The following is a 23,681-nucleotide window of genomic DNA, read 5'->3' as shown; positions in this document are numbered from 1 at the left end:
AGAGAATCCCAGCAGGGATTCTGAGAGAATCCCAGCAGGGATTCTGAGAGAATCCCAGCAGGGATTCTGAGAGAATCCCAGCAGGGATTCTGAGAGAATCCCAGCAGGGATTCTGAGAGAATCCCAGCAGGGATTCTGAGAGAATCCCAACAGGGATTCTGAGAGAATCCCAACAGGGATTCTGAGAGAATCCCAACAGGGATTCTGAGAGAATCCCAACAGGGATTCTGAGAGAATCCCAACAGGGATTCTGAGAGAATCCCAACAGGGATTCTGAGAGAATCCCAACAGGGATTCTGAGAGAATCCCAACAGGGATTCTGAGAGAATCCCAACAGGGATTCTGAGAGAATCCCAACAGGGATTCTGAGAGAATCCCAACAGGGATTCTGAGAGAATCCCAACAGGGATTCTGAGAGAATCCCAACAGGGATTCTGAGAGAATCCCAACAGGGATTCTGAGAGAATCCCAGCAGGGATTCTGAGAGAATCCCAGCAGGGATTCTGAGAGAATCCCAGCAGGGATTCTGAGAGAATCCCAACAGGGATTCTGAGAGAATCCCAACAGGGATTCTGAGAGAATCCCAACAGGGATTCTGAGAGAATCCCAACAGGGATTCTGAGAGAATCCCAACAGGGATTCTGAGAGAATCCCAACAGGGATTCTGAGAGAATCCCAACAGGGATTCTGAGAGAATCCCAACAGGGATTCTGAGAGAATCCCAACAGGGATTCTGAGAGAATTCTGACATGAATTCTGAAAGAATTCTGACAGGAATACCGGGAGAATCCTGACATATATTCTGAGAGAATCCCAACCCGGGTAGAGGTGAAGTACTGACGATTAAAAAGTGATATTGGTTTGATTGATATAAGAGATAAAATATCTGAAAATAATATCTGAAAAATGTTCGTGGAACATCTGAACAATATCAAAATTTGATATTCAAAGATTAAACGAATAGCTTGCTGCTATTGGTTAGATCTTACAAGATCTAAATATGATCACATGATGATGTCCCAGGAGTAAATTTCAGATATTCAGATATATAGATCTTTTATCTCTTATATCAATCAAACCAATATCACATTTTGAAATCAATATCAAAATATGCCATTATTGAGATCTTTTCCTCTACCCGGGAACAGAGATGCTGAGAGAATAGCAACAGAGATTCTGAGAGAATCCTGACAGGGATTCTGGGAGAACCCTGACAGGGATTCTGAAAGAATCCTGATAGGAATTCTGAAAGAATCCTGATAGGAATTCTGAGAGAATCCTGACAGGGATTCTGAGAGAATCCTGACAGGGATTCTGAGAGAATCCTGACAGGGATTCTGAGAGAATCCTGACAGGGATTCTGAGAGAATCCTGACAGGGATTCCGGGAGAATCCTGACAGGGATTCTGGGAGAATCCTGACAGGGATTCTGGGAGAATCCTGACAGGGATTCTGGGAGAATCCTGACAGGGATTCTGGGAGAATCCTGACAGGGATTCTGGGAGAATCCTGACAGGGATTCTGGGAGAATCCTGACAGGGATTCTGGGAGAATCCTGACAGGGATTCTGGGAGAATCCTGACAGGGATTCTGGGAGAATCCTGACAGGGATTCTGGGAGAATCCTGACAGGGATTCTGGGAGAATCCTGACAGGGATTCTGGGAGAATCCTGACAGGGATTCTGGGAGAATCCTGACAGGGATTCTGGGAGAATCCTGACAGGGATTCTGGGAGAATCCTGACAGGGATTCTGGGAGAATCCTGACAGGGATTCTGGGAGAATCCTGACAGGGATTCTGGGAGAATCCTGACAGGGATTCTGGGAGAATCCTGACAGGGATTCTGGGAGAATCCTGACAGGGATTCTGGGAGAATCCTGACAGGGATTCTGGGAGAATCCTGACAGGGATTCTGGGAGAATCCTGATAGGGATTCTGGGAGAATCCTGACAGGGATTCTGGGAGAATCCTGACAGGGATTCTGGGAGAATCCTGACAGGGATTCTGGGAGAATCCTGACAGGGATTCTGGGAGAATCCTGACAGGGATTCTGGGAGAATCCTGACAGGGATTCTGGGAGAATCCTGACAGGGATTCTGGGAGAATCCTGACAGGGATTCTGGGAGAATCCTGACAGGGATTCTGGGAGAATCCTGACAGGGATTCTGGGAGAATCCTGACAGGGATTCTGGGAGAATCCTGACAGGGATTCTGGGAGAATCCTGACAGGGATTCTGGGAGAATCCTGACAGGGATTCTGGGAGAATCCTGACAGGGATTCTGGGAGAATCCTGACAGGGATTCTGGGAGAATCCTGACAGGGATTCTGGGAGAATCCTGACAGGGATTCTGGGAGAATCCTGACAGGGATTCTGGGAGAATCCTGACAGGGATTCTGGGAGAATCCTGACAGGGATTCTGGGAGAATCCTGACAGGGATTCTGGGAGAATCCTGACAGGGATTCTGGGAGAATCCTGACAGGGATTCTGGGAGAATCCTGACAGGGATTCTGGGAGAATCCTGACAGGGATTCTGGGAGAATCCTGACAGGGATTCTGGGAGAATCCTGACAGGGATTCTGGGACAATCCTGACAGGGATTCTGGGAGAATCCTGACAGGGATTCTGGGAGAATCCTGACAGGGACTCTGGGAGAATCCTGACAGGGATTCTGGGAGAATCCTGACAGGGATTCTGGGAGAATCCTGACAGAGATTCTGGAAGAATCCTGACAGGGATTCTGGGAGAATCCTGACAGGGATTCTGGGAGAATCCTGACAGGGATTCTGGGAGAATCCTGACAGGGATTCTGGGAGAATCCTGACAGGGATTCTGGGAGAATCCTGACAGGGATTCTGGGAGAATCCTGACAGGGATTCTGGGAGAATCCTGACAGGGATTCTGGGAGAATCCTGACAGGGATTCTGGGAGAATCCTGACAGGGATTCTGGGAGAATCCTGACAGGGATTCTGGGAGAATCCTGACAGGGATTCTGGGAGAATCCTGACAGGGATTCTGGGAGAATCCTGACAGGGATTCTGGGAGAATCCTGACAGGGATTCTGGGAGAATCCTGACAGGGATTCTGGGAGAATCCTGACAGGGATTCTGGGAGAATCCTGACAGGGATTCTGGGAGAATCCTGACAGGGATTCTGGGAGAATCCTGACAGGGATTCTGGGAGAATCCTGACAGGGATTCTGGGAGAATCCTGACAGGGATTCTGGGAGAATCCTGACAGGGATTCTGGGAGAATCCTGACAGGGATTCTGGGAGAATCCTTACAGGGATTCTGGGAGAATCCTTACAGGAATTCTGGGAGAATCCTGACAGGGATTCTGGGAGAATCTTGACAGGGATTCTGAGAGAATCCTTACAGGGATTCTGTGAGAATCCTTACAGGGATTCTGGGAGCATCCCAACAGGGATTCTGGGAGAATCCTGAACAGGGACCCTGGGAGAATCCTGAACAGGGACCCTGAGAGAATCCTGAACAGGGATTCTGAGAGAATCCCAACAGGGATTCTAAGAGAATCCTGAACAGGGATTCTGAGAGAATCCTGAACAGGGATTCTGAGAGAATCCTGAACAGGGATTCTGAGAGAATCCTGAACAAGGATTCTGAGAGAATCCTGAACAAGGATTCTGAGAGAATCCTGAACAGGGATTCTGAGAGAATCCTGAACAGGGATTCTGAGAGAATCCTGAACAGGGATTCTGAGAGAATCCCAACAGAGATTCTGGGAGAATCCTGACAGGGATTCTGCGAGAATCCTGACAGGGATTCTGGGAGAATCCTGACAGGGATTCTGCGAGAATCCTGACAGGGATTCCACGAGAATCCTGACAGGGATTCCACGAGAATCCTGACAGGGATTCTGCGAGAATCCTGACAGGGATTCTGCGAGAATCCTGACAGGGATTCTGCGAGAATCCTGCAGGGATTCCGCGAGAATCCTGACAGGGATTCTGCGAAATCTCAGGAAAGATCTTAGATGAAAAGATTGCAGGTTTTAAATCTCATCACATGCATATCTTTTACAGCAAATGTTAGAAAAAGTTCTTCAAGAATTCTTTTCGATGGTATAAAGTTTTTTTTTCGCAGCCATGGTTTATGTTAATAATTAATATCTCAAGAACAGTCTGAAGTATTCCGGTGTAAGAAGATGATGTTTCGATGTTCTATGATTTGCAGGAAAATACGGTATTTTCTGAAAAATTGTTCATTCTATTTTTTTTTTTATTTCTTGAATCTCTTATGTCGCCAGAATTGCATTAATGAGAAAATAATCAAAATCGGGTCGGAAATTACGAAATGGGATAGCGTAGATATGTGCACGTTGTAATGACCATAATAATTGAACACCCCATGTTCCCCATATATTTCGGTCATAACTTAGGAAGTCTCGTTCCAATATTTTTCAAAAATTCCTTCACTGAGGCTCTTCTAGGATTCCAAGCTCCTGTTCTTTTCCGTTTCATCCCATAGCGCGAACTATTGTCGTACAGCGTAAACATTATGCCATTCTGCTAACACGGTAAGCTTGTACATTTTCAGGTTCCAGTAGAGTTGTAAATTTGTAACTATATTCCGCTACCAACGATAGACTTTGATCATAAATGGTTGTTTGTTTTTTCTCTTCTTTTCTCTTTCTCTTTTCGATCACACACACCACCACCACTGCCACCCATATACCACAATATACCTACAAACTAACGCGAATAAATCCACCCAAAACCAAAATCTATTGTACATGTTACATCCACCCATCATCATGTAACAAATTCGCCAACTCAAAACCCCTTACAAAACAAAATCCAAAACAAAAATAAACAAATAAACCGAATTCATCTTCAGAAAAAAGGAAGCCGAGAAAAGGTAATTGTGTCTTTTTTGCCCCCCTTTACAATCCCTCATATTTAATAGAGTACGACATAGTAACTTACAGTATGCTTAGCCTTAGCCATTGTATTTAGCATTTACTTGCGGTCGGTAGAATTCCCAGCTCCCTAAACGACGGTTTTGTTTATTTACTGTTTCACTGTTTTGCAGTGAATACGATGATACATAGTTAGTGGGCACAAACGCGAGTGTGTTGTGGATTGGCATCTAAGCCGAACGAGAGATGGGGTTGTGAAAAAGGAGTGTCCATGGTGTGGCTTCGAAGTCACTTTGACTTTCTATTCCGTAGAATCGTTACTTGGTCTGTGGCATAGTTGGTTAAAGCGCCGGTCTAGCGAATACGAAGTCGCTGGTTCGAATCCCACCAGAACGTGATTTTTTTTTCTCAAAAATTTCATCTCTCAATTTGGTAATTAGCAACATTCTGGGCCAACTAATTACAAGCTTTGCAGTAAAGCAGAATATTTGAATGAAGATAATGAAGGTTCACCAGAAGTACTTGCAAACAATATTTTCGAGTTACTAAGATTCGAGAAAGTCACTAGAACCCTAATAAAACCATAAAAAATCAATAAACTATTGTGGTGCATTTTGAGCTTCTACAAAACCATTTGGACTTTAAACTGTTGCTTGGGTTTTTTTTTTCTTGCGCGTGATTATTGAATGGAAAATATATTTTCTCAGCAAAATACGATGATCAGCCCAAGTAACATTTTTTAGTCAAATAGGCCAGAAGAGTTACTTAGAACCACCATAAAACCAGAATTAAAGGAATAAGGTTTTAAAACGGTTCTTCTCAAATAGCACATTCGTTCTACATTAGTTTGAGTGACTTTTATATGAACAAATTTGGTCATATTAGAGCTATGTAAAACGTTTGTGCTCCTGGGGAAGACCTTTACAAGACTAATTGGTCATCGAAATGTTACTTGGGCAGATTAATGGTAATTACTATCAATACAAGTTGCCAGATTTTTCGATTGGATGATGCTTCTATTATCTGACAGCAATATCCTCCCAACGTGATTCAACATTCACTATTATCGATTACAGCATCCTATTTCCATATCCATCAGTCGTACGGGTCGTGGATGGGATAGGCATTTCTATCGTTGCCTTTACCACAATCGGATAACTAAAGGATTTCCTTAATTGATAGAGCGAACGAAAGCGCGACGACCGCTGCTGTTGCTGTGTGGTTGAATAATAAGATTGTTTACCACATCCTATAAATACCCGGTGTAGTCGAGCATTCATCCAAGCAAAACACTTAATAGGACCCACGTTATAGGTATATTTTCGAGAATAACGTACATATTTGGAAATAATCACAGAAATTAAACTTTTCCGTACCTTTCACACTTAAAACAGAATGCCGAGATCGGCTGTGCAAATCTCGGTTGAAGTTCATTTGCTGAATCTCGGCTAAAATTTGACGTTTGAAGTTTGATACCAGCGGCACCCATAGGTGCTGCTATGAATAAAATGGATTTTTTGCCGTTTTTTCAGTTAAATTTAGGTTGCCGAGCACTCGGCTGTGCGGATCTCGGCAAAAGAATGAAAATTAGCCGAGCTCAACTAAGTGTGTTCAATGGCAATCCTTTACGCAAGAACTTGCATAGAACTTTTAACATAACTTACAATCTTTGCGTAACTGCTCGAGAAACTACTGTTTGCAACGTCAATGGACGAAACTCAAGAGGAAACACATGTTCGAATAAGCGATAATGTGTTAGCGAACCGTGATAAATTTACGCCTTGGGCAGTCCTTTACTGAAAGCTTCGCAGCTTGGATTCGGACTTTTCCAAGAGTGGAATTGACGTCAGACGCCTGTGAAGAACCTTGCTCCAGCACCAAGCGTAACTACTTTTTCGTCGGTCTTTGCCGTTGTTCCTTCAGTTTGACCAAATGTTCAAAATTCTCTGGTCTTCTTCAATCGCGTGCAGCCAGCCAGCGAATTCGACATCTACGTCTGAAATTTTAGAAAATTCAACCAAACATTACTTCAGAGCTTTCATTCAGAACTTTCCGCAGTTTCGTCCGAAGATTTGCTGGATTTACTTCTTGAGCATACCAGCATAAATCGTAAAAATAAAATTTTTGAAGAATCCTAAAACGAATTACCGGAAATACAAATGGAAAAGTTGTTGGGAGAATTCTCGAAATAAATTGGAACAGAATTTTTCAAACAACCTCCGCGTAACCAGTTCGATTTTGTTCTGTAGAAAGGTGACTCCTAACCCCAAAATTTTCCAAGTCGCCGAGGATGGTCGAATGCTTTTAACTAGATTTTCTCGAATATTTATGTTTCATAGATTTTCAAAACAAGCAAACCCGAGCAGGAACAAATAACTGACACATAACTGCAGCATACCAAAGTCAGGTATCATACCAAGACAAGGTATTGGTCGGTTATCCTGGTGTGGAAAATAACTTATTTAGGTATTGTGTTGGTATTGATATAATACCTCAACGAGTTATTGGTTTGGTGTTGAGGACTGCTTGAGGTATTATTCAATTATGGAAAACTCACTGTTTGTATGGAAAAATCGCCGATTATTATTTAGGTATTGCCATACCTGATGTCATTATTTACTGTTATGGACAGAATACACACCAGTTATTATTTTAGGTATTTTACCTCTTATGCAGGGCTTATTAATACCTCATTCAGGTTGTAGGTATTCGGTTTTCCATACCTGAGTTTGGTATTCTTCAGATATTTTCTCCTGCTCGGGAAAGCAAACAGTTTTTGAGATTTTTTGTATAGAAAAATGATTCTACGTACAATTTTTAAAGAAAAAACTTATTTTGTGAAATAATATTCGAGATTTTTTTAACTGTTTACTATTTTTATCAAAAAAAGATGAATTATTTCTCAGATATGTGGATCTTAGGATCGTCCCGAATAACATTAAACGAGGTCCAATTTTTTTTTTCTTTTATTTTTAATTCGGGTAAATTAGCTTTCTACATAAACATATAAAGAATCGTGTGGTTTTTGGAAAATTGAAATTATATGACATACATCATAGATTCACGATGAATAATGCTCTCAGTGTACTACAAAACCTTTAAAGCAATCCTGTTTCTATTTGAACGTATTTACCAAATCTTAAATATTCAGTGAGTAAGAAAAATCTACTGCAAGTTATTTGAGTTTTCCTTCATGAGCTCGTCTGGATATTTTTCCATTAGTACTTTGAAGATATTCTAAAAAAATATGGTGGTTCCTTCAGAAAATTTCAACGAGGTTTTTGAGGAAGTTCTCACAAGAATTTATTAAATTTGCACCAAACATTTCTCCATTACACCACAGGTTTTATTCAGAACATTTAGAATTTCAGATTCGTTTAGAGATTTGACTAAGAACACCTTCCGACTAAGAACTTTTTTCCGAGATTTTCGCTGAGAGCATTTTTGGGGATTACACGAAAGTCACAGAAAAGATTATTTGCCAATTTCTTCAATAATTATTCAAAGAACGCCTCCATAGATATTTCCGTAAATTCGTTTTAGGAATCTTCAAAAAATCATTTGCGGATTTGAGATTAAAAACAAACTGTTTTTGATTTTTGTTAAATAACGGTGCAATTTTTTTTTTTTTCAAATTCGGTTTTCATACACATTAGAGGAAGGCTCAAGGTATCTTAATGATTTCCTGTTAAAAAATGCTTTTTAGTTTGACAGAAACTAGAAAAAAATCAGGAGATACCTTGACCCTTCCCCTAAATGTGTGTGCAACCAAATTTTTAAAATATTTCTCTGTTATTCAATAAACAATCAATAATTTAAAAAATGGGGCAGTGTTCAGTTTTACCTTAGACGAAATTTCTAAAAAATGGTTTATGAAAAACTGAGGAAACCATCAGGCAAGAAAACCAATATATACCTTGAAATAAATAATGAGGTAATGCATCCCAAGCAACACACATGTTATAATAGAGTTATGACAGCGCAAGTTTTGGTTGTATAGAAGTTTATTTTACGTAATTCTAACATTGTGTTGAAATAACGTAAAATAAACTTCTATACAACCAAAACTTGCGCTGTCGTAACTTTTATATAACATGTGTGTTACTTGGGATCCAGTTTCGCCTTGAGAATAAATCTTCACAAATTTGTCTATGATTTGGTAAAAGAAATTCCCAGAAAATATCTCCTGCAGTTTGATTAAAGACTATCAAATTTCAGAGGAAGAGAATTTTTCAAAACTCCTCTGAAGCTTTATTTAGAATCTTCTTCAAGAAGTTCCAAAATTTCTCCGAAGATTTGTTCAAAAATTCACGAATAAAAAGAAACAAAAAAAAGTTTCTCCGCAGATTCCTTCAAAAATCTTTTCAATGATTCTCTAAAGGATTTCTTCAGAAATTTCATCGTGGGTTCTGTGGAGCGGTCCTAGTGTGATGGGTAAGTACGTGACTATCAGTTCTGAGATGAACTAGCCTAGTGCTAAAAATCTTGTTGATACAGATAAAAAAAATCGTGGGTTCTTCCATAAAGTTCTTCCGCAAGTTTACCAAATATTTGCCCAAGAGTTTTTCTAAAAAGTCTACGAGGATTCATCCAAGAATTTCTGCCAATACTCCATCTAAACTTTTACAGGGAATCCTACATAGTTTTTCCCAAGAACCCTCCGAAATTGTTTTTAGAAAAGTATTTTTCTCAGAAGTTCGTGCCTGGAATGGCCAAGAAATTCATGCTTGGATTCTTTAGAAAGAACTAAGAATTCCTCTCAGATCCTTCGGAAAATTTCTTCAATGATTCTTTCAGACCGTCTTTTAGGATTCCTCTAAAAGTTTCATCGAGAAAGTTTTCAAAGCTTGTTTTGTTGCTGATGTCTTACAGTCTCGTATAGATTGTCCCTGTGTTTTAAATTCTTTGAATATTCTTCGTCTACCTGCTTCACGTACCAACTACGCTTATAATAAGCCAATAATTAGTATGTCCCGTATGTTCAACCGGTGTTTCCATGTTTTCGATTTTACTCTGTCTCGCTCAACTACTAAAAGACTCCTTAGTGATGTTTAGTGCTAGTTAGTTAGGTTTGTTAGGTTGTGTGAATAGTTTAAGTAATTTATAATGATAATGTTAAGTTAAGCCATTTTTTGTTCATCATTTGGATTGTATTATTTCTGTTGATGAGAAAAGATGAGGAGGTTTTGCGCCCATTTGAGAAAGAGCTTACATGATTGCTCTACTCAAACGGGCTTTTCCCTGCTCCTAAATAAACAAAAAAAAATAAACAGAAAATACAGTTAAAAAAATCCGAGGATCTATTCGGAGCTTCCTCTAAAATATCCTCCAGGAAATCCTGCGAAGGTTCTTTCAAAGATTCCTCCTTAAATTCTTCAAGCAATTTTTCCAAAAAATCCTCTGGGAAGTTTTCAAAGGATTCCTCCAAAAATATTTGCTAGGTTTTCTTCAAAATTTCTTGAGAACTCTTCCAGTAATTCATCCTAAAATCTTCAATGAATTTCTCCGATGAATAAAGCAGACTCATCAACAGACTCATCAAATCTGCTGAATAATACTGAGGGTGATGGGTTGAATTCCCGGTCGGTCCAGGAACTTTTCGTGAAGGAAATTTCCTCAACTTCCTTAGGCACAGAGAGTGCCTTCGTGCCCGCTAATCGATATACACATGCAAAATGGTCATTGGTTGAGGAACTGCTCATAAAACACTAAATTGAGTGGCAGGCTTTGTCCCAGTGGGGACCTCATAGGGATTCCCTTGAAAATTGCTGCGGCGAATCCTGCAAAACTTTCTAAATTTCTTCTAAAACTATTCCTAAACAAACTCTAGAAATTTTTCAGAATTTTATATTAGTTTTCCTTCTAGAATTCCTAAGAGGACTTCTCTTGAAATTTGTCCAAGGCTTTCTTGAATTCTTTTTTAATAGTTCGCCTAAGATTTTTCTAGATTTTTTCTCCTAGAAATTCCTTTAAAGACTCCCTCACGAATGAATCGGATGATTTCTCCAGAAATTTATCTAAATATTACACTGGGATTTCTTCCTCCAGAGGACTTGATGATAATCACATGAATTTTTTTAAATTTTTCTTCGTGGGCTCATTTGAGGATTCCTTCAGAAATTCTTCCTATCCTAGAATCACTCGAGAAATAATAATATCTTCTTTGTTTATAATTAAAGTAATCCCTCAATCATTTAAAATGAAAGCTTCCATAAATGAACCAGAGAATCCTCAGAGGAATGCCAAAAGAAAAACTTATAAGCAGATAACTATGAGACATGTCTCGGAAAAAAAAATAAAAATGCTTTCTAAAAAACAATCGTTTCGATGATTTCTCCAGATTTTTTTTCCAAAAATTACTCTGGTATTCTTTCTGCAAGTCTGTTAAGGTTACTTCAAATTTTTCCATCAAGAAATCCTACGAGGATTCGTTCAGGAATTCTTCCGATGGTATTCTCAGGATTTTTCTCCTTGGATCACTCTTGGAATACTGGTGTTCCAATGTTTATTTTTAAAATAATATGCTGAACTCATTTTGAATGATGGCTTCCATAAAGAAAAAAAAACACAGCCTGTAAGCCTTCCTCGAATGCTCTATGAGGCATGTTACGGTAAAATTCGAAAAAAGATTTCTAAAAAAAATCAGCTGAACTCTCGAGGAAACCCAAGACAATGGTGAATTTTTCTGACAAAATTCCGGAAAGAATTTATAGGAAATTTATAAATAAATTTGAATCAAACTATCAAAAAATTAAAAATGCCAAAAACCTTTTTTACATATATAAATATTTGGATTTTTTTTTAAGATTTATTGAAATTTTCCAAGAAGTTTTTGAAGCATTGTCTAAATATTGTCTTGATAACCTCTTTAATAACATCTTTCGGAAAATTTCCCACAGATTTTTTACGGATCCAAATGTTTTAGGAAAAATCCGTGAAAATTATGTGGTAAATTATGAAGATTGTTTTGATCTGTTGAGTATCTTTCGGATGATTGTATTGATGCACTACAAACTCTCACTTTTTTAAGAAAAGTATCTTTATTAGATCTGAGAAAATCCTAAATATAAAGGGATCCAAATTATATTGGTTACCCTATTACAAGATTATTTATAGCAATCCCAAGAGATCCACTAATGTATTTAATTAAAAAAGGCCTGACAAGCTGCTCTTGAGATTTCCTTTACAGAAACACTGATCATAGCTATATCAAAACAAAGGTGCCACCATGTATGAATTTCGAATATGTCAGTTATGTCATAATTCTCCATTAGAAAACTATTCAGAAATCTCCCCAGAAGTTTTAAACCATACCCAAGTACCTTCCACTGAATAGTTTGATTAAGGTACAGTGGCGTTTTAGGGGGTAGCAGGAGATCTCAGGGGCCACTCTTTTAATAATTTTGCTACAAAAGTTCAGTTAATTGTACGCAGTGGCTTAATTTTTCTCAACTTCAGGATAGGGAAAAAAGAAAGTCTCGGAGGCATCTCAGGGGGCTCCAGGAGGTCTCAGGGTCCTTCCAGGGGTCTCAAGGGCGTTCAAGATGGTCTCAGTGGCGTTTCATAGGGTCGCAGGGGGTCTCAGAAAATTCCAGGGAGTCTCAGGTTTCCATAGGGCGTTCCAAGGAGTCACATAGGGTTTCAGGGGGGTATCTGAAGATCTCAAGAGCGTTTCAGGGGGTCTCAGGGGATTTAAGGGGGTTTATAAGGTCTCTAGGCGCTTTAGGGAGCCTCAGTAGTGTCTTAGGAGGTCTCAGAGGGCTTTTGGGTACAAATTTCTTAAATGGAGGATAACGTGCCTCTGGAGGAAGGCTGAGACCTATAATCAGAAGCGCTTCAGGGTCGTTTTAGGGGATCCCAGGAATTTTCAGGGGGGTTCCAGGGGTGTATGTACCTTGAGGTCTTAGGGGCGATTCATGGGGCCTCATGGGGCTCATGGGGCTAGTGACAGACCCGAACAGGAATTTAAAAAAATGGGGCCTCAAGGGCTTTTCAGTGGTTCCCAAGGGGTTTCAAGGAGCTCCATGGGTGATTCAGAGGGTAAACGGGGTATCTGGTGTGATTTATACAATTTAAACGCTTCTGAAATCCCCGTGATCTCTTTGAAATACCCTTGAACGTCCTTAAACTACTGAAATTCCTCCAAAAAATCCATGAAATCCCTTCAAACGGTTCTGGAATGCCTCTAAACGCCCCCGAACCTCTATAATTCCATTGAAACGCCCTTGAAATCCTTGTAATCCATTTTGAATGCCCCTGAAACCTCATGGAACACACTTGAAAGGTTCCTGAACCCCCTGACACGACCTTAAAAACCTCTTGAAGAGCTCCTGAAATGCCTCGAAACGCCTCTGAAATCCCATTGGAATGCTCTTGAAATCCCCGTAATCAATTTAAAACGCTCTTGAAAACCTTTGGAACGCCTTTAAAGGACTGCAGAGATACCCCCTGAAACACACCTGGAAACCCCTTGAAGCGGCCCTGAAATGCTATCATATGCCCCTAAAACCTCTAGGAACGCCCTTAAAACCTGAAACCCCCTGAAACTTTCCAAATATTTTAGAAATGCCTTCAAACATCCCTTAAACCCCGTGTAAGGCCCTTTAAAGACTCCTGAGACCGTCCCTGAAACGTCCCTCTGAAACCCCCGTTATACTATGGGAACGCAAACGAAACCTGTCGGAAAGCCCATAGAAGGCTCCAGAAACAATCCGCTGTACCGTCCCCGAAGCCCCTTGGAACCCGCTTTTGCCTACCTTTAGGCGTTTAGAGGGAAATTTCTTAATTTAATTTTAGGAGTTATTTAATTTAATGTTTAAATTTGCACTAGGTACTGTTTTTTTTTGGCATTATTTGAATTGTCACTAACAAAAGCTATTTTGAAGTGATCAATTTGACCCCGGATTACGGTACACGCTATGTCCAAAGGGAAGTATTATGAAAAGTGAATGTACCTCAACATTTATTCGCTAGAACCATATTTTTGGACCTACAGATTCAGAAAATGTGTGGTTTAAAATCTTGGGGTTTTTTTTCATACATTTTTATATGGGACGAAATCGACCTTAAAATGACTTTTTTCGGTATTTGTATGGGAAAATAGGAAAAAAAATCAAAAATATCAAAAAACCCAAGATGAAATATTTTAAACCGCACAGATTCTGAAACTAGAGGTCCAAAGTTACGATCCTAGGGAATAACATTTGAGGTACATTCGATCTTCATAATACTTCCCTTTGGACATAGCGTGCGGTACTTGTGATCACACCGAATAAAGGGCTGGGACACTCTACGTATTTCAAAGTGCAATTTAACCAACCCTTTGGAGCCGGAGGGGTCATATATGACCCCAACATAGAAACGGCTGTATAAATTCACCCATTCGATAAAACAGAATACTGTCTTCGGCAAAGTTGTTGCAATTTGAGTCCTCCTTTAGGGAAAAATTGGGACATTTTTATTTGGGACTTTATTGATAACCTAGAACATCCTGAACAACAAGAAATTTGGAAAAACGAAATAATTGACATACCAGTTGTTCTAAAAGCTAAACTAGGATGTGGGTTTCGTTTATATGTATCCATTTAGCCTTCATCAAGAATATCAAAAGGTGTTCTATATTTTGGGATGTTCTAGGCGTTCCAAACTGTCCTGTAGTGAAGTCTTTCAAATCTACAAGAATAATTTTATGTATTTCCGCCACAACTAATAGCATTGCATAAGATACTGAGATCCGTGAAGCTCTTGATATTTACAATGTCGTTTATAGACGCCAGGTCAGCCAATCTACCTTGGAGTTCAGGACTTCAGGACTACACTCGTAACAGTATCCTTATCTGTTATACTGAGTAACGCTCCATAATCAACCACAGTTACTGGAGCAATCTGAAGTCTACTTTTTTATTATAACCCTTTGGGATATTCAAGGTCGTCCAAACTGTTCTATAATGAAGTCCTTCAAATCTACAAGAAGAATTGTATGTGTTTTCACCATAAATAATAGCATAGGAACTGCTGAGATCAGTGAAGCTCTTGAAATCTCGAATGTCATTTAGAGACATTATGGGAATGTTCCAGGTCAGCCAACTATCCATGATTTCAGAATTTCAGGTCTACATATATCTGACATACTGAGTAACGTTTCATTATCAATAGCGGTAACTATACCAACCTTAAGTCTACTATATATTTTTATGAACCTTTGGGACATTGAGAGTCGTCCAAACTATCCTGAAGTTTAGCTCTTGATAGGAACAGTAGTCAGTCTCACAATGAACTTTAGACTGTAATCTGTAACGATAGTTTTGAGATATTCCAGATCAACATCACTACTCCGGAGACCGTAGATTCAGGTCTACACTTGTGGTAATAGCTTTTGCCACTAAGTTAAGGTGTTACATAATCCACTGTACTTACCAAAGCAGTCAGAGGAACCATACGCGTTGTTATATATTTTTGGGATATTATGGGCTCCTTACTGTTATGAAGCTTAGTTGATAAAAACAACAACTGTAACTTTCAGAAGTCTTGTTGGACATGATAGATTACAAAACATAGCTTTTAATGAAAGAAGTTACCGTTACACTCGTAAACTTTAGGATCTAAACTCAAGAACAGTTTGGATGATTTAGGATATCCTGACTGATCTGATACTGTCTATTTACCTTTAAGAAGACTTGCTGGACATGATGGATTACAAATCGCAGCTTTGTATAATGAAATCAGTTACCGTTACACCCGCAGACTTTAGGATCTAAACTCAAGAACAGTTTGGATAACCTAGGATATCCCGACTGATCTGATATTGTCTATTTACCTTTCAGAAGACTTGCTGGACATGATAGATTACAAATCGCAGCTTTGTATAATGAAACCAGTTACCGTTACACCCATAGACTTTAAGATCTAAACTCAAGAACAGTTTGGATGATCTAGGATATCCCGAATGATCTGATACTGTCTATTGAGTTTTCAGAAGACTCACTGGGCATGGTGGATTACAAATCGTAGCTTTGCATAATGAAAGAAGTTACCGTTACACTCGTAGATCTAAATTCAAGAATAGTTTGGATGATCTAGGATATCCCGAATGATCTGATACTGTCTATTGAATTTTCAGAAGACTTACAGGGCATGATAGATTACAAATCGCAGCTTTGTATGATGAAAGAAGTTACCGTTACAGCCATAGACTTAAGGATCTAATCTCAAGAATAGTTTGGGTGACCAAGGATGTCCAGAAAAAATATTCCGCATAATATTCTACCGTTTTATACCACTGAATACCAAAACTACAGAAAAACGTAGAAAAAACTCCAGAAGAACGCTTGGAAAAATTCCGGCTTCAAAGGGTTAAGCAAGAATTTAAGCAGTTCATTCATTTTTTGGATCAATATCGGCGCCGGCCAAGTCCTTACAGTCAGTTGGGAAGGGCAAGGAATATTAGAGTGTGATGGTTGTTGATACTAGAGATCGAGAGCACTCTGCGTCCCCACAACCAGCACGGATGGGGTATTGTTACCAGGGTAGGATGTGAGATCTGGGAGTCACCTTTGGGTCGGTGATGCGACCATGGGATATGTGATATATTTAGGTGATAGATTGTGTGTTGATAACTTTGGAGAAGAAGCGGCACAGTTCGCTTGGTTGCAACTCGTTTCTGTTCTAGCCATGGCTATTAGCGATGGCTATGAACTTAAGAACAAACATGAGTTATATAAATATGTAGAGCAGAGAAAAAGAGGAAGTAGGTAGAATGATACAAAGTAGGAGAAAAGGGAGCGGGCCAGGGATTGAACCCAGGAACTTCTGCATACAAATCAGCGATAGCGATACCAACTAGACCACCTCTCCTTTTTTGACTCTCTGGGAACTTCCTAGAAATCCCCTTAGCCCTGTGTGCAGTGGCGTAGCAAGGGGGTGCGATGGGTGCGGTCCGCACCGGGCCCCCCATTCAAGGGGGACTCCAACTCAAAGAAGGTTTTTAACACAAGTTTGAATAAAGTTCTTAAAATAGCGAAAGATTCCTATAAGTTCAACACTTCGCAGAACTGCTGATACGTATGTGGGGGCCCCTTCGTAATTGTCAAAATTTTTTTGAAATGGGGCAGACATGGCCCCAAAATTACAAGAAAAATGTGTTAGAACTAAAACTGAAAATTAATGGCATAAACCCCGAAGAATTCCTCTCAAATTCGTTGATGTTGGTTTGCAAAAGAATTTCTTTAGATTTCCGTGGAGAAATTTCTGCTGAAAACCTTGGGGGAATTTCTTTAAGACCTCCTAAGGGATTTTGTGCATCAATCCTTTGGGGATGAATGTGTTCACCCTTGTAAGATTACCTGAAGGAAAAATCTGAGAAATTCCTGAATGAATCTTTGTTACGTAGCTTGCAAAATCCTTGGAGAAAAAGATTAAGTCTTCACTGGAATTTCTTAAAGGATTCATAAACGAATCGTGAAAGAGTAAATGAAAAAAATTGCCTAAGGAATCTTTGGACGGTTTTATACAGCAATTATTGGAAGAATTTCTGAAGAAATCTTTGAAATGCTTGAACAATGCTTCGTAAGAAATCCTTGAAAGGACTTAAAAAAACATTTGAGGCACTGCGAAAAGAACTGTTGCTGAAATTTCTTAAAACAAATCTTGAAAGAATTCCTAAAGGATTGCTCTGGGAAATTTGCTCAAGGGATCATGTTGGGTTGCTCCAAAGGAATCGTTTGTTGAAATATTAGCATTCTTGGGAACACATATTACTGAAGAAATTCCTTCAACTTTCGAAGCAAATCTTGGAGGAGTTTGTAAAGAAGTCCTTGAAGTATTTCTTGGTTCTTGGTTCTTGGAGTTCCTCATTTGGAAAAAATGCTTGATGAAATCCTTAGAAAAATTTCTTAGAAGCTTCGTGAATAAAATCCGGACGAAATTGGTGTTATCGCTAAGTAACCTAGAACCCTAACCTAAAACGTGGATCCAACAGTCGAACTCTCGTACATCCAGCTAAGTAAATCTTTAATTGTATCAATAGTTGGAAACCTTGGAAGAATGCCTAAAGAATTCATTGAAAAAATTCCAATAAAATTTCTTGGAGGAATTTCAGTAAGAGTTCTTACATTTTTTATTATAATATTCCTGTGGAAATTTCTTTTTGATCGTTTTCAGTAACTACTTTGAAAACCGTGCAGCAGTTCATTAGGGAATATCTTCGAAATTTTTCTTGGAAACTCCTTCGGCAGTTACTCTGAAAATTTTCGTCGGAAATTGGTTTGGTAGTCCCTAAAGTTTTTTTTTCTGGATTCATCCTTCAATATTTTTAACATCTTGGGCAATTCTTTTGAAAACTGTCTCAGCTATTGTGTTCGGATTTCTTTTGGTAACAATTATCAAGATTTTTTTTTGGGAACTCTGTTACAAGTTTCATCAAAAATTTCTACGGTAGGTAGTTCTTTTGAGAAATTGTTAAGCAATTCCTTTGGAAACTTCTTTGATCAGTTCTCGGCAATGCTTCAGCATTGGTTTTGTGAACTTCTCCAGAATATTTTTCCGAAGAGGAAAATTCGTTTGAAAAATTCTCTGGTAAATACTTTGGGAATAACTTAATTTGGAAATGGATTTGGCGAATTTCCTGTGAGCTACTCCGTAGAAATCCTTCATATTACCTTTGGCGGAGATTGTTTTGGCAAACCCTTTGGAAATCCTTTTAGCCATTTGTATTACCGTCTACCCCCGTTGGTTTGGACGACTTCTCATGCAAACCAACAGGGTTCATTTTTAATTTTAACTTCTATTAACCCTGTGGGCATCGAAAAACACACTGATGGCAATTCTTTTTGCTGTTTTGTTTTGATTCTGCGTTCCGTTTCACCTCGTTCCATGAGTATGATGGTTGAACCATTTTTAGTTTGAACGATGTGCAGATTAGAGGAGGTTAAATTTAAAAGTGTTCAGATTGGATGCAGTCAAACCAACGGGGGTAGACGGTATATTTGATCCTAAAATTCCTATAAGATTATTTTTGAGGTGTTTTTGGACATTTCCTTTCCTTTAAAATTTAGTTAGGTAACTCATTCAGAAATTTCTGGGCAATTATATTCGAAATTGGTTTAGGTTTTTATTTTTTATTAAATATCTACGGCATTACTTTTCGAAATTCTTTGGGCAATAGCTTTAGTAATTTTTCAGGCATCCCCTGCGAGATTCCCTTCAGCAATTTCTTTGGAAGTTTTTTTTTTTAATTTCTTTTTATTTGTGAATTTTAGGCTAATTCTTCACACCTTTGGAAGTTTCACCGGCAGTCCCTTTGCTAAAATACAAGACAAATATGTACTTATGTAATTCTTTCAATAGTTAATTCGTTAATTTTTGAAAATTTCTCCTTTAATTCCTCAGAAAATTTCTTTGGTAATTTCTCTGAAAATTTCATTTGTTAATTCCTTACGGAATTCCGTTCTATTGTTACTTTTGAGATTCTATGAGATACACTCTTGCGAATTGAAAAAACAAGCATCTACAATGAAACGGTCGAAGAAAATCAAAAAGAACTACCTAAGGAGTTTCCAAAAATACATCTAAGTAAGTTCACAAACCATTTCCAAAAAAAAAATCACAAAAAATGTTTGAAGGAATACCAGTAGAATTTTTGGTTTTTTATTTTCCACTGTTCTTGGGGGAGTTTCTGTGAAATTCTAGAAAGAATTCTCACATTGTTTTATTCCTGATAGAAGTTTGGGAGGAATTTTTGAAGGCCTCTTTGAAGACATTCCTTTAGAATTTTGAATAAATCCTTGGTAAAATTCCTAAAACAATCCGTGAAACAAGCCCAAAAGTAATCTTTGGTAGAGCTCTTGGAGAAATTATTGAATAAATTAAGCAAACAATGCTTTATCCGATTGATGAAACCTTCACAGAGATTCCTAACAAGATCTCTGAAAAAATTCCGAAAGATTTATTTGAAGAAATATTTAATCCTTGGAAAAAATCCCGTATGAATTTTTGAAGTGATTCCTGAAGCATTCTCAATGGGCATCCTTTATGAAATCTTAAGCTTCCATTAATCACTAAGATGCTTCTAGGCATTCTTAAAGAATTCTTGAAGAAAGTGGCGAAACAGTCTTAGGAGTAATCCTTGGAGAAACTTCTGAAGAAATTATTTGATTTTATCTTATCAAATCAGGTATCTGTTCCTTTACTATTTAAGCATATCGGCACCAACATTTCAAAAGGGCGTAACTGCATTTTGAAACAAACCCCTCTTTCACATCTGTGGATCGTATTTCAATGCCGCCATGCAAATCACCGCCAGTATGGGAAAGAAGAGCAATTTCTCTGTCTAGTAATGTTTGTGAATTTCGTGGGAAACTTAAAATATGACCCACAGATGTGATAGAGTGGTTTGTTTCAAAATGCAGTTACGCCCTTTTGAAATGTTGGTGCTGATATACGCTCCTATTGTCATCCTAGTGAAAACAAAGGAATGAAGTATTTTTTTTTTTGTATTTTTGTTAGAAGTGGGCACGAATGATATCAAACATTATGTAATCAATCGGTGCGGTAATCGCTATGTTTTCGAATTGGATGAACTTGGGATTATAAGATTACTAAGGCACGTTGACCCTACCAGGAATCCTTAGAGTTTTTTGAACGAATTTTCATCTCGTAGGAATCAATAATGAATCCTGAAGAAATGCTTGACTGAGATGCTTGATGGCAACTTAGAATGATTTTTCAAAAGGTTTTTCGGAAAATTTTCCAAGGATTCTGATCAAAAGTCGCTATTAAAATTTTCAGAAGAGTTCTTAGAGGAATGCCAGCAAAAATTGCTGAAGGAATCCTTGGGGAAACTCCTAGAGTAGATGGATATTAAAGAATTCGTTTGAAGAAATCCAGAAGGGTTTTTGAAAAGAATTCCTACAGAAGTTCCTGTAAGAATTTTCTTAGAGGAACTTCTGTAGGGATCCTTGGAGGATTTTTTTAAAATTATTATCGATGGATTCTCTTAATAAAATTTAAGAGAAATTCTTTGAAGAATCCATGCAGAAATTTTTCAAAAAAAAAGTTGCAGTAATTTTTGAAAGAATCCTTGGGGGAATTTCTAAAGCAGTCCTTGAAAGAAATTCTCAAGAAATCTTCAAAGGATCACCAATAAATAAATAATGGATCATTTAAGGGATATTTAGAGGATCTCCCGAAAGAAACTATGGAGGAATGTTTGAAGAAATTCTAGAAGGACTTCTCTTCCTCTGATGAAATTCCGATGTAATTTCTAGGAATAATATCTGGTACAGAAAAATTATTGTAGACTTTTTTGTAGTGTTTTTTTTTCTGGAATTTCTTAATTCTTTGATATTAAGATGAACAAATATTTCGAGAAATACTCGATGAAGCCTTTGCAAGAATCTTTTGAAGTACTCTTTAGTGCTTTTGAAAACATCCTCGGAGACAACACTGTAAGAATACCTGAAAGAGTGTTTAGGGAAATATTGAATGACACTTCAAAGATTCTTGAAGACAAATTATTATGCAAGAAAGTTTTTTTCAAAGAAAACGGTAAAACAATCTTTGAAGGAATTACTAAAGGATTGCTTGATGCAATTCCTAAATTAATTGTTAAAAAAATTCTACATAATTCTTAGAAAAAAATATTACGCTGATTGATGGAACTCTGGCATGTATCCTTGCAGAAGTCCCCGAAGAAATTCATAAAGGAATACAGAAAATAATGTTTAACCTTCCGTCAGTCAGTTGGCCACCACTGCCAGCATCACGCTAATGCTGAGTCGAGAAAAGTCGTGATTTTTTTCAACGTTTTGTACAAAATACAACGGCGTTATTACACTAGTTTACAAAATAAAATGAAAGTCGTAAACTTCTGTCAACGACCAAAATTTTTGAAGCATAATTTAGCGCTGATTTCGAAACCGTGCTTCAAAAAATTTTAAGTAGAACAGTTTTTGAGTTTTAGCTCAATATCAAGTTTTACAACTTTTTAAAATATGGAATTTAATAAAATTCAAATATCTTGCGTTTTGTTTAACTAGTTTTAAATCTTTTTCCATAAATTAAAAGCTGAATATAATACCATTCGATCATCTGAATACAGGTTTTGCGTCAGATTGATAAAATTCAAGATATTGGCAAGTTTTGGGGACGATCTCCTTAAATTTTAGCATATTTTTCAAAAATATATGGAAAAATGTATTTTTTTTTTTTGGTAAGAAAAAAAACAAAAAAAATCTTTCTCAACGTTTATTTGTCATATCATATGTATTTAGGCGAGTTACAGTAAAAAAACCAGCTCAATCGGAGCATTGATTACGAGAATGAGATGTGTGAAGTGAGTGACTTTGCTTAAAAATAGAACAAAAATCGATTTCAAATCATCAACCAATGTATGGAAAGTCGAAAAAATTCCGCTCTACTGTAATTTTTTCCTTTGCGTTTTCGAACTCAGGGCATGATTCTACACCAAAAACGATCATCAGCTTACCGAGTTCAAAAATGCTGTAAACTAGTGTTATTTAAGAGTTAGAAGAATAGGTTTATCATTGTCAAATATATATATATATCTATAATTTTCATGGGGCCTTCAAATTTGGTTCCGCACCGGGCCCCAAAATCCCTAGCTACGCCACTGCTTGGGTGCTGCGAATCTATGTTTCCTTCTTCGAAATATTCGATAATCTGTAGTGTAACGCTGTCATGTGAGCTTATCATATTCTGGGTGGTGTCATAGAATCAGGACAAACTGTATCCAAACTCTACATCAACATGTTTTCGATTTGGATATCTACCAAGATTACATATTTATACAAGTAGCTTTGTTTCTCATAAGACGTTTGAAATATTAAATTTTCTTGTAGAGCAAAATACCACTAAGCTAACTTCCCATAAGTTATGATTTTCCAATACAAAGGCCATTAAGATTGTAAATAAATGTAAAAATATCTTCGTACACATTGTAACACCAAAATAAAATACTGATACCATCTCTCCCCGCTCATCCCACCCTAGGCACTAAGCGCCAAACATCGCAACAATCGTCCAGCGGTCAGCGAAGTGGAAGTGACCGAAGCGGAACCGTCCCGCACACCGGAGGACTCGGTGTGCAGCGTGGAGGGCCCAACCGACACCGGTACGATGACCGGAGCGGAAATCTCGGGCGTCTCCAGCTCGAAATAGCCATCAACCACCAGTGGCAGCGGCAACCACCCTCCTGTACAACAACAACAACAACATAATCATCATCATCATCATCAGCGCAACAACAGCAATTCAAATCATCATCACCTCCAGCAGCTGCAACAGTCGTCGCTGTCGTCATCGCATAAGTCACGTTACCGAGAGTACAATTTTTAATGCAACCCAGCAGCAGCAAATCATCAGGAAACATCGGATTTTTTTTTTTTTTTTGTGGGACCGCTTGCGTTGGAACCCTGCCAGAAACACGGACTATCACTGTTGTACCGCCCGCCGCGCCATCAGCTGTGGTGTCGCACGCCAACGCGTTTGTATAGAAAATTATGGGTTGAGCCAATTCTGTTGGTAGCTATAACAGTGTAAAAAAGGTAGTGGGCACCGTAATGTCACATTGTAGGTAATTGATGATATTAGAAGCATCGATGACATTTTTCAGTCCGCGGATAGTTTAAATCTGAATTACAATTCAGCTTACTAACAGCTAGCCATAATTACGCTTGATCATTACCAGCAGCACATGGAAGCAGTTGAATGGGTTCAATGTGGATGGAGACGCATGGTTGTTTATCAAAACGGATTGGAACGTTTTCAGTATTGCGATTTTCATTG

General features: G+C 38.4%; 1 protein-coding gene across 9 annotated transcripts in view; it reads left to right on the top strand.

The window, feature by feature from the left end:
- LOC109410186 (metabotropic glycine receptor) overlaps positions 1–23,325 on the top strand; it is a 347,855-nt gene extending 324,530 nt beyond the window's left edge. For 5 of the 9 annotated variants that reach the window (XM_062850540.1, XM_062850541.1, XM_062850542.1 and 2 more), the window contains exons 12-13: positions 4,859–4,879; positions 22,887–23,325. In XM_062850540.1, coding sequence (XP_062706524.1) covers positions 4,859–4,879; positions 22,887–23,054 — 189 coding nt within the window. In that variant the 3' untranslated portion in view covers positions 23,055–23,325. The remainder of the gene's footprint in view (positions 1–4,858; positions 4,880–22,886) is intronic. The other 4 variants (XM_062850543.1, XM_062850544.1, XM_062850546.1 and 1 more) reach the window with 2 other exon arrangements.
- The last annotated feature ends 356 nt before the right edge of the window (positions 23,326–23,681 follow it).

The sequence above is a fragment of the Aedes albopictus genome, chromosome 2 (assembly GCF_035046485.1).
Source record: "Aedes albopictus strain Foshan chromosome 2, AalbF5, whole genome shotgun sequence".
Taxonomy (NCBI): Eukaryota; Metazoa; Arthropoda; class Insecta; order Diptera; family Culicidae; genus Aedes; species Aedes albopictus.
This window is presented reverse-complemented; position numbering and strand designations above follow the sequence as displayed.